Consider the following 19,797-nt stretch of genomic DNA (forward strand, 5'->3'; position numbering starts at 1 on the left):
TCTCCTGGTGATTCCCAGCCTGGTTAAATAAAGCCCATGGAAGGGACCTGGCCAACTATTGGGCGGGGGGGGAGGGGCGGAGCGGAGCGGAAGTTGTAGCCGCAGCTGGATGCTGCTGCCACCGCTGCCCTGGGAGCGAGGGCGAGGGCAGGAGGCCGCCCCCGTTTGTGACAGTCCCATCACCTGCCATGATGAGTGGTTTGCCCCCCGCCCCCAGGAGGGAGGAGACCTCCCCGCCCTCTCCTCTATCACGTGGGAAAACAAATGCTGCGGCCGCTGCCCTGCCCTGCCCCTGTAGCCCGGCGAGGCGGAGCGCGGGCGGGCCGCGTGCAGCACCATGAAGATGCATTTCAGCATCCCCGTCTCGGAGCAGCTGCTGGAGAAGTTCGGGGGCCGCTACGTGGTTGAGTGTCTCGGCGGCCCGGCCCGGCTGCTAGGGCTGGGGGGCCGCGCCGCCGCGGGGATCCCGGCTCCTGGGCGGCGCTGTTTTGGCTCGGGGCGGACCGAAGCGTCTGAGCGGGGAGGCAGGGGAATGGGGCGGGGGGGGGGCTGTGGAGGGAGGGAGGGGAATGGGGGGCTGTGTGGTGAGGGAGGGAGGGAGGGAGGGGGCTGAGCGGGGAGGCAGGGGAATGGGGGGCTGTGAGGGAGGGAGGGAGGGGGCTGAGCGGGGAGGCAGGGGAATGGGGGGCTGTGAGGGAGGGAGGGAGGGAGGGGGCTGAGCGGGGAGGCAGGGGAATGGGGGGCTGTGAGGGAGGGAGGGAGGGGGCTGTGCGGGGAGGCAGGGGAATGGGGGGCTGTGTAGGGAGGGAGGGGGCTGTGTGGGGAGGCAGGGGAATAGGGGGCTGTGCGGGGAGGCAGGGGAATGGGGGCTGTGTAGGGAGGGAGGGGGCTGTGCGGGGAGGCAGGGGAATGGGGGCTGTGTAGGGAGGGAGGGGGCTGTGCGGGGAGGCAGGGGAATGGGGGGCTGTGTAGGGAGGGAGGGGGCTGTGCGGGGAGGCAGGGGAATGGGGGGCTGTGTGGGGAGGGAGGGGGCTGTGCGGGGAGGCAGGGGAATGGGGGGCTGTGTGGGGAGGGAGGGGAATGGGGGTGCTGTGCAGGCAGGGGAGCTGATGCCCCTTGGGTGTATTTTCAGCTGTACTCTGTGTACCTGGAAGGCTTCCTCTTCTGCAAGGTGCGCTACAGTCAGCTACACCACTGGAACGATCAGGTTAGAGACTCCAGCCCAACCCCCTTCTCACTCTCCCCTGCCAGCTTCAGCTAGGGGAGCTGCCATCAGATGGCCAACAAATGCCCCGTTGAAATGAGAAGAGACAAGGTGGGCGAGGGTGTATCTTTTACTGGACCAACTTCCGTTGGTGAAAGAGACTAGCTTTTGAGCTGCACAGAGCTCTTTTTCACCTCATTGAAATGAATTTAGGCTGAGATCCTGTAATGTTGCCTATGGATGGTAATGAGCTTTTCTTGTGTAGTACCTGAAGTGGGAGGGAGATACATAAAGGTCTGGATGCTATGGAGTAAGTGTGTTGTCATATTTGTTATTACACACATTTTTAAGGTGCCCAGCACCATAGGGTGCAGCAAACTCCAAAGCAAATCACAGAGAAATATTGAGAGGAAGGGTGTTGGGAAATACAATATGCTGGGAATTTATATTAGTGTCAAGGAAGAGCTATTTTTTAATTTTGGGCAATGGAGACAGAATGTTTTGGCTGCCCCCCATTTCCCTTACACTTAAACAAGTAATATGAAGTATGGATGGAGGTGATTACACATCTAATAGCTTCTTTGGTAAACTCTTCACCCTTTGTAAGCAGTTTGATTTCATTTTTTTCCTCCTACTTTTCCAATTATTTTCATGGCAGTTCTTTGGCTTTTGTTGTGCATACCCCAGGCATGCTGGAATGAGCTGTATGCAAGACATGAGATATCTTTCCCACCACCACCTCCCTTTCTTTGCAAAATATTTTCCATTTTTCCCCATAATACTCCTCACTGAAGGTTTAAGGTGTTTCCTTATTGAGACCTGGCAACATCTGAAAGCTATGAAAGGGGAATTGAGTAATGATCATGTACCCAATATTCAGGGGAATAGGTTTCACACAGTTAATTTTAGTATCATTGACTGTAAGAAGTTTTCTCTGATTTTAGGACATCTGAAACTATTGGAGCATTCCTCTCTGAGTCATAAATAACACTAGAGCCTCTTTTAGGCCCTGTCTATGCTAGAGTTCAAATAATAGGTTTTTTTTCCAAACTGTTCTTGCGTGGAAGGTGTTAACATTGATTTGAGTTCAAGTATATAGGCTCCAACTATGTTTACTGGGGCCAAGGTCCTGCTGTTAACACACCTATGGACTGTGTGAGTCAGAGTGGTAGGTAAGATGGTCTTGTGAATAGGGCATTGGACTAGGATTGAGGACCTGGGTTCAGTTTCCAACTTGACTACAGACACCCTGTGATCTTGGACACATCAATTAATCTATAATTACTTACCTGCCTCATAGCGTTGGTGTGAAGATAAAATCCCCACGAATGATAGTGAGGGCCTTGTATACAAGAATGGTGAAGGCCATATAAATATCTAGAGAGGTTTATCACATAATTTTCAGATAACAGTAAGTGTTGCAGATAATTATATAACAAGCTCTTTTGTACTGTGTACAGCATGTTGATCTTCATTAGTGTATTCTTCTGGATCACCTATTCTCTGAACCAAAAACAAATATGAAATAGTAAAGGAGGGTGTAAAAGATTTATATTTATATATTGGCTGAGCAGTGAAAGACCTATCAAATAGTTGGATTATTTCCATCAGTCTTACATTTTTTTTATATCCATAAGTGTCCAGATCACTTATGTTTAATAGCATCCTATGGAAGCCACTCTGTTTAACAATTCTAACCCCAGACTGGAAATAGCACTAGAAAACATACTGCAGAGGTCAGTCCAGTACTGGTGATAGGTGGACTGGATAATCTATTACAGAAGTTCTCAAAGTGTAGTCTGTGGAAACCTCCAAGTTAACATCATGCTGGTTCCCTCCTCCTGTCCAGCTGCTATATTGCATGAAAACAGCTGCAAATACATGGAAAAGGGCCACTAGGGAAGCATTCGCAAAAAGAAAAGGAGTACTTGTGGCACTTAGAGACTAACAAATTTATTTGAGCATAAGCTTTGTGAGTTACAGCTCACTTCATCGGATTGTAAGTAGGGCTGTCAAGTGATTAAAAAAAATTAATCCCGCGGTTAAATAATAATAGAATACTGTTTATATAAATTTTTTTGGATATTTTCAAATATATTTGTTTCAATTACGACACAGAATACAAAGTGTACAGTGCTCACTTTATATTTATTTTTTATTATAAATATTTATATTGTAAAAATAAAAGAAATAGTGTTGTTCAATTCACTTAATACAAGTACTGTAATGCAATCTCTTTATCATGAAAGTTGAACTAATAAATGTAGAATTATGCACAAAAAATAACTGCATTTGAAAATAAAACAACTTGGGCTCTAAAGTTTTACAAGTACACTCAGACCTATTTCTTTTTCAGCCAGTCGCTCAGACAAACAAGTTTGTTTGCATTTGCAGGAGATAATGTTGCCTGCTTCTTGTTTACAGTGTCACCTGAAAGTGAAAACAGGGGTTCGCATGGCACTCTTGTAGCTGGCGTTGCAAGTTATTTACATGTCAGATGCTCTAAAGAGTCATATGTCCCTTCATGCTTCAACCACCATTCCAGAGGAGATGCGTTCATGCTGATGATGGTTTCTGCTCAATAATGATCCAAAGCAGTGCAGACCAATGCATGTTCATTTTCATCATCTGAGTCAGATGTCACCAGCAGAAGGTTGATTTTCTTTTTTGGTGGTTCGGGTTCTGTAGTTTCCACATCAGAGTGTTGCTCTTTTAAGACTTCTGAAAGCATGCTCCACACCCCATCCCTCTCAGATTTTGGAAGGCACTTCAAGTTCTTAAACCTTGGGTCGAGTGCTGTATCTATCTTTAAAAATCTCACATTGGTACCTTCTTTGCGTTTTGTCAAATCTGCTGTGAAAGTGTTCTTAAAATGAACTACATGCTGGGTCATCACCTGAGACTTCTATAACATGAAATATATGGCAGAATGTGGGTAAAACACAGAGCAGGAGGCATACAATTCTCCCCCAAGGAGTTCATATAGCTTGCATATAGCTCATTAATTAGCACATTATTTTTTTAATGAGAGTCATCACTAAGGAAGCATGTCCTCTGGAATGGTGGCCCAAGCATGAAGGGGCATATGAATGTTTAGCATATCTGGCATGTAAATACCTTGCAGTGCCAGCTACAAAAGTGCCATGTGAACACCTGTTCTCACTTTCAGGTGACATCGTAAATAAGAAGCGGGCAGTATTATCTCCCGTAAAATGTAAACAAACTTGTTTGTCTTAGCGATTGGCTGAACAAGAAGTAGGACTGAGTGGACTTGTAGGCTCTAAAGTTTTACATGGTTTTGTTTTTGAGTGCAGTTATGTAACAAAACAAAATCTACATTTGTAAGTTGCGCTTTCACGATAAAGTGGTTGCACTATGGTACTTGTATGAGGTGAATTGAAAAATGCTATTATCATTTTTACAGTGCAAATATTTGTAATAAAAATAATATAAAGTGAGCACTGTACACTTTGATTCTATGTTGTGATTGAAATCAATATATTTGAAAATGTAGAAAAACATCCACAAATATTTAAGAAATTTCATTTGGTATTCTATTATTTAACAGTGCGATTATAATTGCAATTAATCACAATTACTTTTTTTAATTGCAGTTAATTTTTTTGAGTTAATCGTGAGTTAACTGCGATTTAATTGACAGCCCTAATTGTAAGCAATCACTTCAGTTGAGACAGGGATGTTACGCAATTATGAAGGAGCAGGGAGGTGGTCTTCATGATTGTAAATGAGATGTGGTGTCCGAGATAATCTCTGTGTTTAAAGTGGACCATTTTGATACTACAGTGGTTCATGCTGTGAAAAAGTTCGGGCGCCCCTGGTCTATTAGGTCTCTTCTATTTCTAAATATTATGGTCCTGATCTTGCAAGCTATTCTACATTGGCAGATCTCTGCTTCCCAAGAAGTACCCATTGCCTCCAGTGACCCACTGCCAAGAACAGTGGTCTGTTATTACTTTTTCACTCTCCCCACTTAACGTGTAAATTTCTTAATGCTATCGAATGGAACATCACAGCATGGGGTCACACTGAGAGTGCAATCATCATAAAAGCCAGTATCATTGATTGATTGAAAATATAACTAATTTGAAAACCAGAATGTTTGTAGATAATCGAACAAATTGACATTGAAGTTTTGTATCTGGTTTTGGATGTCAAGAATGGCATATTATTCAGAAAGTGTTCCCTTGAAGGAATTGCACTTCTGTGTCTTATGTGAAACCTAATTTTTTAAAATGTACAGTATAAATCATTGTAACTTTTTATTGGATGGATGTATATGAAACTCAAACTTAAAACACAATTTTTTCATTTCTTTCCTTTTATTTTTATTTAAGTAGATGTAACCCAATACATGTCTTTTCTTTAGCTAGTCCAACTAAGTCTTCCTTTAGTGTCCAACTTAAGTAGTAATTTCTGAGAACAAAAAGGTAGAAGGTTGTTCTGGATACAGTTTCCACAAAACTTAAAAATTTTTAATTTTACCTGTTGGCAGTTTTCTTTTCTGTCTTATCTGGATTTCATGAGTCCATGTTTCAATCATTTTAGCATTTTGAATAGATCTTCTCTGCATGTCCAAAATTTTCATGCCCTCAACTGAAGCTCCTAAATCTATATTTAGGCACCTGTGTAAGTGGCCTTTTTTTCCCAGAGTTAGTGAGCATTTGTAACTCAGACTTCAGTAGGAATTGAGGGTACTTGTATTTCTGAAAAGCAGACCACATAGATCTTGATTCTGCAACTTGTTTGTCAAGTACTTGAAGTCAGTGGGGCTCTGTGTGGGTGCAGAAATGTGCATGTGTTGATTTAATTGCATGACTGGGGACTTTTCTCCAGGCTACTCAAGCTTAGAAATTGTAGGCCCTAAGCTTTAGAATGTCAGCCTTTGTCTCTAGGGGATCTGCTAATAAGCTATATAGCCAGAAGAACAGTTTGTTTTTCAGACTTGCATGTGTTTATCCCAGTGGTTCTCAACCTACAGCTGTGGCCCATGTGACATCCTTAGTCCCATGCAGGTAGTATACATATTGTGTGGATGCGGCCCACAATGGTAAATAGGTAGAGAACCACTGGCTTATCCAGTACTCAAATTGAGGATTTGATGAGTTCTATATCGCTTCCCCCCCACTTTCCCATGATGAAGAGGCTTTTCTGATATGAATACTTGTCAAATACTTTTTCTTTCTGTAAAATGAGTTTTGATGCCTCCATTCCTTGGATTCATTCTTGGTTTTGCTCTTTATTTCCTGAGTGCCACATTGAAACAAAGGAGTCTTGGGGGAGACTGGATGACTCTGAAGATTGGTCGTGGGCTATAGAAACTTTTATATTTAGGTCACCAGTTCAAATCCAGCTCTAGTGGTAATGCTCAAAAGTTGTTATTGTCTGACTGGTTATCTCAGCTCTAGTCCCAGAGGAACCTGTCCCATGACAAAAAACATAACCACAATTAGTACTTTTGTTGGCCATCTTGGCAGAGAGGCCAAGGACCAAATGAGCCTGAAGAATGAATTAAGTCTTAGCATCCCTGGAACAGAGTTTGGAGCCATATTAACATCATAGTGTGGAAAAGATTGTAGAACTGAGGACTATCCTATATCTGTTCAGATATTAAACAGAACACTTAATTTCTAGGGCTTGTACGCATTGCCTTTCAGCCTCAGAAAACACACATGTGTACACAGGTTGAAGGAGAGTGGGATCCGTAGTCTTGGTGGTGCTACTTAAGTAGACAAATGAAGAGTTACAGTGACGCAGAGATAGACAGTATCACTAAAACAACTGGATTATTTCAGAACTTTTCTTTCTTTACTGTCAAAGTTGCCTCTAGTTTTGTAAGCAGGAGCACATGGCGCTATCCTCTGCCATCATCACTGGGATAACTGCATCTCTCATCCTTCTGGGTCTCTTTGAGGGCACTCCCTCTCAAGTCTTGGGCTTCTAGCAGGCTGTAATCATGTGATTCTCCCACTCTCAAGCCAGTACCTAGCAGCAGTCCCTTGTGATCAGCTGTGATTATCTCATTAGGTCTGATTTAGGCTCAGCCCTGTAGTTCTATGACAGTGGTGTCCAGGAACCAAACAGTCTGAATAGAGCAAAATGTTATTTATTTAGAACAAAAACAGATCTTAAAACAATAAACCTGTCTTTACGCAGGCTTGCCTTTCCCTAAGGTTTACCATTCCCGGGGTCTGGGAATGTCCAATTCCTTCAGACTCCCTCTGTAAAGTTTCTCACTGTGTCAGCCTGTCTCTCAACAGCTTCTGAACATTCAGAAGCCTGAGAAGGGCTTTTTAATTGTTTAGTGCAGGATGGATAAAAAATTGATTTAAAAAAACAGAGTTTATTCAAATTCTATATTTATTTATTCTATATGCTAACTATATACAATATTTCCTTTGTTTCATAAAGCAGTTTCTTTTAAATGTAAATCCTATTTTGATAAACTTTCTTTCTTATGATGTACTCAGTGCATTTGAGGCAGTTTTTTTATTTAACTAACAAAAATAATTTTAAAACGTCGGGTTTTGTGCATTTTAATTGTATTCCAAATTTTCATCCAAGTGCAGCTTGACACAAATCACAGGTAAAAAAAATTAATCATCTAGTAAGTAAGAAATGCCTCATTCATCATTTTCTAACATAATAGAAATATAAAAAATAATCTGAAAAATGTATGTTAAGCATATAATTGCTTGTGTGTGTGTGTGCGTGTTTAAAATATTTTCCAAAAGAGAGAGAGGGTGATATAATTTGGTAATTAGCAAAACGTAGTACCAAATTATATCAACCATTATCACACTTTATCTCTTTTGGAAAATATTTTACTTACACACACGTACGTTTAAGCAATTACATGGCTTAACATACATTTTCAAAGTACCAATTCAAAACAAGGTAGAAAGCCTTGATTTAAATAATTGATTCGTGCTTGCTGATTTAAATCATGATTAAAATCAGTGATTTAAATTTAAATCAGTCCATCCTGTTAATTTTTCTTTAGATCTTTGTTCCTAGCATTAGTAGAACAGTTGTCACTTTGGCCTGGTGCTGGGAAGTATGCCATTGTCTTGTAACTGAGAGCTCTTGCTTTCCTCTCAGCAGCCCAGGAGAAGGAGGAGTTCTGAGCCCCGGGGCCAGAGAAGTTCTGCATTCCCTGCTGATTATTGGGGGGGAGACCGGAGCCCCTGCTGGCTCCCCCATGCACACACCCCTGCATGAGTCAGAAAGAAACTTCCTCTGGCATACTATTGCATAATTACAGGTTTCAGAGTAGCAGCCGTGTTAGTCTCCTCATTGTTTTTGCCAATACAGACTAACACGGCTACAACTCTGAAACCTTTCAGAAGTGACTCTTTGTACATTTAGTGCCTGGAAATAAGTCGACAATCAACATTCAGACAATTTTGACACCTAGAGGCTTTTTCTTCCTGACTTTTTAACTTCTTGTCAGGTTGTCATAGGCATGTTATTCTAATATTTGTCTAGAAAGGGACAAGCAGCATACTATTTTAATCTGCTTCTGAATAGTGACCCAAATCTAAAAGTCATTTGTTAACACCACAGGTTTTCAAAGCTGGAAAGTAAGGAGAATTTAACCACCACAACTCCCATCAAAACAGAAGAGTTTTTTGCAATAATGAAATCCATCAGCTATTTCAATCTTCCCAAACAATTTGCAATAAAGCTTTCCTTTTCAGAACAAAAAGTTATGTTCAGTCTCCCATACTTTTAAAGTAGAGCTTATTTTTCCTAAGACTCAGATATCTGAATGAAGGAGACAATTAACATCTACTAATATAATCCTATCAGCCTGCGTTCCTCAAATCAGACTTTTTTGGGGTTAGTGTAGTTAGTGCTTTACATTAAAAGCACACCAATATTTACATGGCACCCTAAAGTTTTTGATAATGATTTGTGTGGAGAAATTCAGGGAACACTTTACAGAGCAGAATACAAGAGCCCCTACTGATAGAAAGGAAAGGAAATTTACAAGTGGTAAAGATGCAAGTAAGTACATTACTTGCAGTAACGGCAAATGGAAAGATGCACGGACGGGGAAAAAAAAGTGAGGTTCGGTGTCATAGGCAAAAATGAACTAAAGATTGAGATAGTCTGAGGAGAGAAGTTTCTAGAGATGGAGTAACACAGTATTTAGGAATTGCTGCATTGGATCAGACCAGCAGTCCAACTAACCCAGTATTATGTCTCTGACAGTGACCAGAACTAGATGCTTCAGAGAACTGTTCAAGAAAAGCTGTAGTGAACAATTATGCAATAAGAAAAGGAGTACTTGTGGCACCTTAGAGACTAACAAATTTATTTGGGCATAAGCTTTTGTGGGCTAAAACCCACTTCATCAGCTGCATGGAGTGGAAAATACAGTAGGAAGATAGATAGATATATACACATAGTACATGAAAAGATGGGAGTTGCCTTACCAGTTCTAACAAGACAATTCAATTAAAGTGGGCTATTATCAACAGGAGGAAAAATCACTTTTGTAGTGATAATCAGGGTGGCCCATTTCAAACCATTGACAAGAAGGTGTGAGTAATAGTAGGGGGAAATTAGCATGGGGAAATTAGTTCTTAGTTCTTTGACGCATCCACTCCCAGTCTTTATTCAGGCCTAATTTGTTGGTGTCCAGTTTGCAAATTAATTCCAGTTCTGCAGTTTCTCATTGGAGTCTGTTTTTTGAAGTTTTTTTTTGTTGAAGAATGGACACTTTTAAGTCTTTTATTGAGTGTTCAGGGAGACTGAAGTGTTCTCAGACTTGTTTTTGAATGTTATAATTCTTGATGTCTGATTTGTGTCCGTTTATTTCTTTTGTGTAGAGACTGTCTGGTTTGGCCAATGTACGTGGCAGAGGGGCATTGCTGGCACATGATGGCATATATCACATTGATAGATGTGCAGGTGAACGAGTCCCTGATTGTGTGGCTCATGTGGTTGGGTCCTATGATGGTGTCCCTTGAATAGATATGTGGACAGAGTTGGCTATGGGGTTTGTTGCAGGGATAGGTTCCTGGGTTAGTGTTTTTGTTGTGTGATGTGCAGTTGCTGGTAAGTATTTGCTTCAGGTTGAGGTGCTGTCTGTAAGCGAGGACTGGCCTGTCTCTGTCCTTCAGGATAGGTTGTAGATCCTTGGTGATGCGCTGGAGAGGTTTTAGTTGGGGGCTGAAGGTGACGGCTAGTGGCGTTCTGTTACTTTCTTTGTTGGGCCTGTCCTGTAATAAGTGACTTCTGGGTACCCTTCTGGCTCTGTCAATCTGTTTCTTCACTTCAGCAGGTGGGTATTGTAGTTTTAAGAACACTTGATTGAGATCCTGTAGGTGTTTGTCTCTGTCTGAGGGATTGGAGCAAATGTGGTTGTATCTTAGAGCTTGGCTGTAGACAATGGATTGTGTGATGTAGTCTAGCTGAAAGCTGGAGGCATGTAGATAAGTATGAAATGGTAACAATTGGTCTGAAGACAAAAGCATAATGTTGATTGATTCTAAACACTGTACCAGCATTCACTGAGTAAGTCTAGGAACAGCCATGATTTTCATGAACAGCTGTTTGGAAAATTATTCTAAAAACCAATTAATCACAAAAATAATTAGGCATAAAGAATTTAATGATTACAATACATTTGTTTTTCAATTTTGTGTACTCGTATAGCAGACTAATTTTATATTTTGGGTTTAAGTATCTGCATATAAAAATATTTTTATTAGCATATGAAACATGTTTAAATACCCTTTAAAATTAGGAGCCCCTTTCTGTATGCTTCATCCAGACTGTATCTAAAAGTATAACTCCCTTAATCCCTTTTTACGGACAGTTTGACACCTTTCTAACTCCTTTTAATAATGCTGCTCTGACTATTATTTCCAGGTTAGAAATCTTATCTCAAATGCCTCATCTGCCCTAGGCTTTTACCATATAATGGAACGTGGCTGTGGGTGAAATAGTTGGTTTAGACAGTGTGGGTGGGGCTAAACACTTCATTAGATAATTCCAGCCATTTACCCTTGAAACTAATGACCATTTTCTGTGGCGGAGGAGCATTTTTGTGGATGGATGGAAAAGAAACAATACTCACTGCTTTGTATGTCTTGGGCCAGATGGATGGAGGGTTTTACCATTAGGTGGATTCCACAAGATAGCGTTGTTGTAGCTATGTTAATCCCAGGATAGTAGAGAGACAAGGTGAGTGAGGTAATATCTTTTATTGGACTAAATTCTATTGGTGAAAGACACAAGCTTTCGAGCTACACAGAGCTCATCTTCAGGTCTGGGAAAGATACTCAGATGGTATATCTACACTGCAAAAAAAAAAAAGGAGGCTGGCCTGGGTCAGCTGACTTGGGTTAGTGGAGCTTGGGCTGCAGAGCTGTAAAATTGCAATGTAGATGTTCAGGCTCGGACTGGAGCCTGGGCTCTGAGACCCTTCCCCTCGCAGGGTCTCAGAGCCCAGGCGCCAGCTTGCACCCAAACAGCTACACTGCAATTTTTAGTTAGCCCTGAAACCTGAACCCTACTAGCTCAGGTCAGCTGACCTGGGCTCGGAGACTCCGTGTTGTGGGTTTTGTATTGCAGTGTACACATACCCAGAGTGTTGCAGCTAAATACAAGGGGGAACAAATTGTTTAGCATAAGGACTTAACATGTTATCAGAGAGCATTCAAGATGAAGGTGTGTTAGTGGGTTACAGATTGTTGTAATGATCCATAAATCCAATGTCTTTACTGAGTGCTAGACACTAAAAATCATAGGAAGTTATGAATTTAAGTTCCCAGGCTCATCTTTAGAATGTGTTTTGCAGTTTAAGAATGTGGACTGAGAAGTCCAAAATGGAGTGATCATGCTGGGAAAAGTGTTCACCCATGGTTGACATAGTGTTTTTATCTCATCATTTTTCTGTGTAAGTTCATTCAGGTGTGAAGTGATTGTCTCATTTCACCCACATAGTTGTTGGGGCATTTAGTACACTGGATGAGGTACACCAAATGTTGGGATAGGCATGGGTAGGTGTGATATTCCCTTCTGGTTTTATCTGGACCAGTGATCTGCTAGGTCACTCCAATCCTTGACTCTGGTATCCAATCCTTACCCTGCTCTGCTGTGAGAACCCCCACTCCTGGGCTGTTCACGCACAGTCTCTGGCACAAACCCTTGGATTGTGCAACCGAATGACACTACCCAATATCTCTGGTCCCAGACACAACCCTAGGAACCTCTGTCTTGCAGTGCCCAGTTATGCCCGCTGGACACTGCAAGCTTATATGAGTTTGTCAATTTAAAAGAGATTGATATATACCAGGTTTGTTCTCCCAAGTGGAGCCTTTGAAACTCTTCAAACCAAACTCGCTGCTTCAGGTAGAATAAACAAACAAATTTATTAACTATAAAGATAGATTTTACGGGATTATAAATCAAAGCATAAGAAGTCAGATTTGGTCACATGAAACAAAAGCAAAACACATTCTAAGCTGATCTTAACACTTCCAGTGTCCTTACAAACTTAGATGCTTCTAACCACAAGCTGGCTGATTGCTCTTCAGCCAGGCTCTCCCCTTTGATCAGCACTTCAGTCGCTTGGTGTGGTGTCTGTAGATGAAGGTGGGAGAGAGAGAGCATGGCAAATGTCTCTCCCTTTTATCATGTCCTTTCTTCCCTCTTGGCTTTGCCCTCCCCCCTTCAGAGTCAGGTGAACATTTCCTCATCGCAGTTCCAAACTGACCAAAGAAAGGGGGGTGACTCACTCCAGAGTCTAAGGGCATGGCTACACTTGCAGATGTAGAGCATTTTGAGTTAAACCAGCCTTCGTAGAGCGCAGTAGGGAAAGTGCTGCAATCTGTCCATACTGATAGCTGCAAGTGCACTGGCATAGCCACATTAGCAGCTCTTGCAATGGCCACAGAGAGCAGTGCATTGTGGTAGCTATCCCACCATGTAAGTGGCTGCAACGTGCTTTTCAAATGGGCGGGGAGGGTGACGTGTGCTGGAGTATTTTGTGTGTATGTGGGGGGAGAGAGAGAGTGGGTTTTGGGGGCGTTGAGAGCATGTCCACATGCTGTCTTGTAAATTTAGACAGCAGCAGACCTCTCTCTCTCTCTCTCACACAGCATTCCGCAATAATGGTTGCTTTGTCTCAGAGCAGATAAGCAGCCGGCTGTCAGAAATGGAGCTTTCAAAGGGCATATCCGCATTCCTACAGCAAGTTCAAAACAATGAGAAGAGTGGCCACTTGACTTAAGGGGATTATGGGATGTTTCCGGAGGCTGATCAGAGCGCAGTAATGCAACGCCTTGTTCACACTGACGCCGGGATGTTTCAGGCAAGGCAGAGCAAGCGTTAATCTTCTCGCCGAGGTGGAATACCAGGAGCACTCTAGCCGTAGAGTCAGAGCGCTCTACGTGCCAGTGTGGACGAATAGTGAGGTAGGGTGCCCGGGGCTGCTTTAATGTGCTCTAACTTGCAAGTGTAGCCAAGCCCTAACAGAGTCTTTTGTTGTTGCCTAGGCCGGCGTCTTTTGTTCCTGTGAGTCTGGGCTGGGTTTGTCCCATACCTGCTGTGATGGGGTGTGAACTGCCCCTCTGCTCTTGGAGATTTTTTGCCTGGGCTTGCTCTAAGTCATGAGGGCACATTTTCAGCCTCATAACTATATACATGAAATTATAACATTACTATAACATTCCTGTAACAATTACTATAACATCACTATAACAACCATGCTCAATGCATCATGAGCCTTCCGAAGACACCCAACATGACAAACTGCATTGGATACCACATAACCATTTTATAAAGATAAACCTGGGGGTGTAAGGTGTTCCCTCGAGGTACAGAGCATCACAGTAAGTCCCATGGTTTTGAAAGGTTTTGTGGGGAACTTGCTTCTGATGATTTTGGGGGGTTGTTTGAAGGTCAAAAGAGGGAGTTCAGGAAAGATTTCTTTCAGGATGTGGTCCTCATCAAGCATGGGTTGTAATTGTATGATACCCCGTATGAGTTCCAGCCTGGGGTGGTACGTGACAACTAGGGGTGTGCGATCAGACGGGTTTTTCTTCTGTATTGAAGCAAGTTCTCTCGGGGTATGTGGGTGTCCTGTTCCACAACTCAAAGCAGCACCAGACACTGCCATAACACTGCTATGATGATCAGTACCCCCAACAACACACATTTCAAGTTCCATAGGTCCTACACGTGCCTATCACAACATGTAGTGTACTCGTGTTCAGTGCACTTGTGTGTGTGTGTGTGTGTGTGTGTGTGTGTGTGTGTGTGTGTGTGTGTAAAAAGAAACAATGAATTCATACTACCGTGGCTCTTTTGGGTAATGTTAATCACTAATTTGGCTTCTGAACCACAGAGGTCTGAGTATGACTTTGCTAAACAATCTGTTTGATCTTGTGTTTAGCTGTGACACACTGAGTACTTTTCCCAGACCCGAAGAAAAGCTCAGTGAGACAAGGTGGGTGAGGTAATACCTTTTATTAGACCAACTTCTGTTGGTGAAAGAGCTTATCTCACTCACCTAGTCTCTCCACAAGATAGGACCTCTTTAAACCTGGCTGGACGTCCATAGGACTCTACTAGTGGAAGCAGCCCTGGAGAGACGTTGATTCAGCTCTTCTCCCAGTCAACCTGGCCTTGCCCGCTTTGGAATGTATTACCAGGCTTTGAGGTCTCCAGCAGAGCAAGAGTTGCAAGCAGCTTGTGCTTCTGGCTCCTTCTCTAGATAAATTTACTGCTATCTGGAGATCTGCAACCTTGTGCTGGAAGTGAATCTGGCCACCAGAACATAGCTCTGCCAGGTACAGCCTTAACGATTGTCTGCTTGCGTTTAAAATTTAAGTCCATCTTTTGGGCTGGTGAGTATTGGAAACAACCAAGTTTCCAGTCATGTTGGAATGCCTGCAGACTGATAGCTCTGTCTGATTAAATTAACTCCCCACCTCCACCCTCCAAAGTATGTGTGTAAACTTATTATGGAAAATTTCTATAGTTCTTAGAAGTATGAAAAAGTGAGATACTTTTCGGAAGAATTAGAATGCTGGAGATTGCTCAGCAGATCGGATTCCGCTAGGTTGAGAGAAACTTCTCTCCACTCCCTACCCTACCCACTCCCCAAATCCTTCAGACAAACATAGCCTAAGTTTGAAAAATAAAATTTACCAAGCAGTCATTCCAAGGTGGATTAATTGCTCTCATTGATTTGGATTTTTTTAAAATAGTCCATGTCTCCATTTGTACAAACTACTGATGATGATGGGTAGTGCTGCATTACATGGGTGAGAGGCATGGCGGGGAGGCAGGTGAGGAGGCAGGAGGTTCTGATTTGAGCTCTGACTCTATCTCTGAACTCTGGCAAATCACTTCATATCTTTGCCTAAATTTCCCTCTCTGAAAAGCAGAGAATGCTTCTCTGTCTGAGGCTTTGGAGGGATCAGTGTATGTATTTGAAGAACTTTGAAGATGAAAAGCACTATATAAAAGCTGCTATTCTTATTATATTTATGCAGCTACACTACATGGAAAACGTGATTTGGTTTTCCATAGCTCCTTTTATACTCTGGGTCTCTCAAGGCAATTTACAAGTACCTAATAACAGGTAAATAATAAACAAATTGGGAAGTGGTGATGTGTTGCCAGTGCAGGGGTACTGGAGCAGCTGCTACATGGGCCACAAGCAAAGCTCACACAAATCTTAATATATTCAGAAACTGCTTTACTGAGAGAGGGATTTTTGTCCAGGCTTGTCAGTTATGCCTGTTTCCTGAAAATGTCGATGATGTTTTTTACCTCAATTTCCCCTGCTTCCAGAGAGTGGCATTAAATGTATAATAAACCTTGATCCATGAACTGTCATTTCTCAATAGTGGCCAAATGGTGTCTAGCTGTAGAAATCAGTCTGTATTTCCACTAAATGAAATAGCTTTGACTAGAGTTGACTGAAATTTTTCAAACAAAGTTTTTCAGGTAAAAAATGCCCCTTTTGAAAACACAAGTTTTATTTTTTTTGCAAAAAAAAAAAAAAAATTCAAAATGGCAAAATTAATTTTATGGCATTTTTTCAAAATCCTTATAAATATTGTGAATCACTTTAAAAAATGGAAATGACTGAAACTTTTTACAATTTTTTTAATTTTACAAGCTCTAGATTTTAATCAGTCACTTGTGTTAGGATGGAAGTTTAACACCTTTGTAAATACTTTTAAACTCCTTGTAGCACGTCATTGGTGACAATGGGACTGCGCCTCCCATTAAAAATTATTTTAATCAGAAAGTACACCTTTGATGCTCTTTTCATGTTAGTCAGGTATGACCTTGAGCCATGGGGGTGGGAAAACCAACAAATAGTATCAATGTGCACCTTTAGTATAGGGTAATATTAAAAAAAAAACCCAAACAGTTTAAATTATTTACTTACTACAACAGTCTGTTATAATCAAGGAGGGTCTGTGAGGTGCACATGTTTTCAGCTGGCTTTTCATTTTTGCCAGCCTGTTGCCTGGTGGCCCCTTAAGGGTTTACAAAAGCTGGGTCTGAGTGAGTGAGTGAGTGAGTGTGTGTGTGTGTGTGTGTGTGTGTGTTAACTGATCAGATGAGGTCCTGAAAGCAGGAGCACTTCCAGTTTTGGGGATCACATGATCAAACAGCGTGAGTAGGAGAGAATGGAAGTCTTTATTTCAGGATTCTTTAACTTCAGTATTGCCAACCCTACAGGGTCAAAAATCCTGAGTCAGCCCCCCCCCCCCCCATCAATAAATTGGGTGGCTGAAAAATCATTTTAAAAATAATGAATTTTTCTTCTGGGTTTCTGAGGCCTTAGGGTGCACTCTGTTCATGATTTCAAGCTTTCTTCCACAAGCAAGAGAGTTAGAAACTTTTATTTTTAAGTGAAAGCTGAGCATTTCACATTCATATGACTCTAGGAGCTGGGGCTTCAAGAAAAAATGCCAAGTATCTCAGGACTTTGGATAATATCACAAGAGTTGGCAAATTGTAAATTGTAGCTTTAAAAACAGTTGCTCCTTCTTTGAGATCCCTCCCTTCTGTGTATGGGAAGATTCTCATTGGATTGTCCAAATGCCAAGTTGGAAAATCTCCATTTAATTCAACTGAACTAAGAGGATCATATTTCCTATGTCTTCCATCACTTTCTGGGGGAATCTAAACTGCAAAAAACTGGTATTGTGTTGGGTGGCGAACAGTGACTCTGCCTGATGATGTATTTTTAAAAACAAAAGCCAAGCCAATTGAGTGTTTTATGCTGTTGACAGAACAGAGTTCAATTTTCTGCTGAGCTTGGTTGCAATGTGAGTTGAAAGTGCTCAGGAAGCAACATGCTCTCTGTAAAACTTACTGTCCACCCATTCAACCACAGCTGACTGTAAAATATGGTAACAGCCAATTGGAAATGTAAAGTGTCTCCAAATATTTCTCAACTCTATACAGAGTCTGTAATATGTTAAAGAAATACAGTGATGCAAGGGAGACCTGTCGCGAGGATTACGGCATGTTGAGGATCCCTTTCTTTGCATTTGTGAAGCAAGGATAGACGCCAGTGGTTCCCAAAAGAGAGGGTTTATGTGATCATACCAAGATTTATTTGTAATATTGTATAAATAATTTGGAAAGCAAATACTGAGTGTTGACAAAGACAGCGTAGCATTTGTCTATAGAGTGTGTAAGACTTCATGAAGTAGACATGCTGCAATCCTTCTGACTTGGAACTGATAAACTACTTCTAAGCTGCTACTCAGATTGCGTAAAGCTAAAAACAAAACAAAAAGCAGCATGCTTTGCATTGGTGACAGGGTTCCCTCTGAGTGGCTCTGAAGAAAGTATTGTTGATTACATTGTTTGGCTCTGAAGGGGTTGTATGTCTTGAATACATTTAGAGGTTGAGAGAGCTGTCAGTAGCCTTGGGGCTAAAGTGAATGGCCATCTCCAACCTGGGGAATATAGTAATATGGTGATGTCCACAGAAGCCCATAGCAGATCTTCACTAACTTTAAGCATTATTTGACTGCCATTGTAGCTAAGACGGATCTTTGGGAGTACCGTGCCTGCTTTCCCTCCAAAGTTCTATCTTGCAATGACCAAGTCCATGGCTGATGAGAGGAGGTCTCAGCTTGAGCAATATCTACAGAGTGGTATGGAGTCTCTGCTTTCACTACGTGGTTGGGTTTTCAACTCTGTTTATGGATTCTGCAAGTCATGATTTGTGGGGTCTGGTGGGGGCATACCCTGAATGTTTGGATTAAACTACATGGGGGCCTGATCCTGCAGACCTAGCATGCCAAATACTTCCACTGACTTCAAATGAAAAACGGAGCCTTTGGGCAGGTCCCTTCAAAAACCATACCCCTCCTCTTGCCTTTAAATTGGCCTCTGTTTTTTCTAGAACTAAGTAAATTTATTTTTCTCAAATTTCTAAGCAGAGACTTGAGAATTGTTACAAGACACATGAAATTTATAGGAAAACTATATATCTGAAGTGCAGGTATAATATGTCATGCATGAATTTCACGTAAGACAATAAATTAAAATGTAACCCTTTCAACTACAAGAAATAGGAAGCACTGAGACATTTTGTGGCCTTTAATGTAATGTATGCTTTGTAGGCAAGACTTTCAAAAAAAAAAAAACATAAGAGTAATCTCTTAAATAACCTCACTTCCAAAACTGTTGAGCAGCCAGCAGCTTCTGATAATGTCAGTGGGAGTTGCTGGGTGCTCAGCACTTCAGAAAATAGGCTCCTGAATAAATGACCACAACTTTAGGCCCATATATTAAATACTGGGATGAAATCCTTGTCCTGTGAAGTCCATGGCAAAACTTCCATTGACTTCAGTGGAGCCAGGTTTCACCATCGGGGTGCGTACCTAATGCAGTACCTGTCTTCTGCTGGGCAGGACTTGGGAGTAATCTGAGCACCATCCAATAAAAAGCAAACTTTGCTTAAATCAAAGGATGGGTAAAGCACTCATTGACAGCTCTACCAGAAGTCTTTTGATAGTTATATGTTAACTTAGAGGGGCATTGCAGGTAATCTTACTTTCAGACACAGACCCTTTTCTCCCACCCCTTCAACTAACTTTGATTTCTGTGCCTTTATTTTTCAGTAACTGTAGATCCAAGTGTTACGAACAGTGATGTCTTCATCAGCTTTTTTAGAAAATTACAGCAGGTAAGTTTTGAATGTTTCAGCAACACAATTAGCTGCTTGGAACAATTGAACCTGTGCTTCAGCTCCTCTGCACAAAGGCTGCTTTTTCTGTGTGTGCTTCCTTGTATTCATATGCTCAGAATATTTAGCTCCTTTGTAAAGTACTTTAAAATCTACTGATGAAAAGTGCTATGTAAGAGCTAGGTGTTATCATTTTATCCACATGATAAATTGTTCCTCTCTGTACCTCACCATAAAAATAATTGTTTGCTTTATTTATGTCCTGGTGGGAGATTTGATGAATCTTTCGCCCCTAAATAATGCCCAGAAAAGTCTTTTGTTGAGAGCTCACTGAAAGGATTATACACATTCTTGGGTTTTGCAATCATAGATGTTTTTTGGTTGT

The 19,797-nt window shown here is 41.7% G+C and overlaps 1 protein-coding gene across 2 annotated transcripts in view; it reads left to right on the forward strand.

Moving 5' to 3' along the window:
* Positions 1–73: 73 nt before the first annotated feature.
* The window catches only part of SNX31 (sorting nexin 31), a 68,713-nt gene continuing 48,989 nt past the window's right edge, over positions 74–19,797 (forward strand). For both annotated transcript variants that reach the window (XM_038390605.2, XM_043507506.1), the window contains exons 1-4: positions 74–403; positions 1,133–1,207; positions 18,261–18,375; positions 19,348–19,412. In XM_038390605.2, coding sequence (XP_038246533.1) covers positions 338–403; positions 1,133–1,207; positions 18,261–18,375; positions 19,348–19,412 — 321 coding nt within the window. In that variant the 5' untranslated portion in view covers positions 74–337. The remainder of the gene's footprint in view (positions 404–1,132; positions 1,208–18,260; positions 18,376–19,347; positions 19,413–19,797) is intronic.

The sequence above is a fragment of the Dermochelys coriacea genome, chromosome 2 (genome assembly GCF_009764565.3).
Source record: "Dermochelys coriacea isolate rDerCor1 chromosome 2, rDerCor1.pri.v4, whole genome shotgun sequence".
NCBI classification, from domain to species: domain Eukaryota; kingdom Metazoa; phylum Chordata; order Testudines; family Dermochelyidae; genus Dermochelys; species Dermochelys coriacea.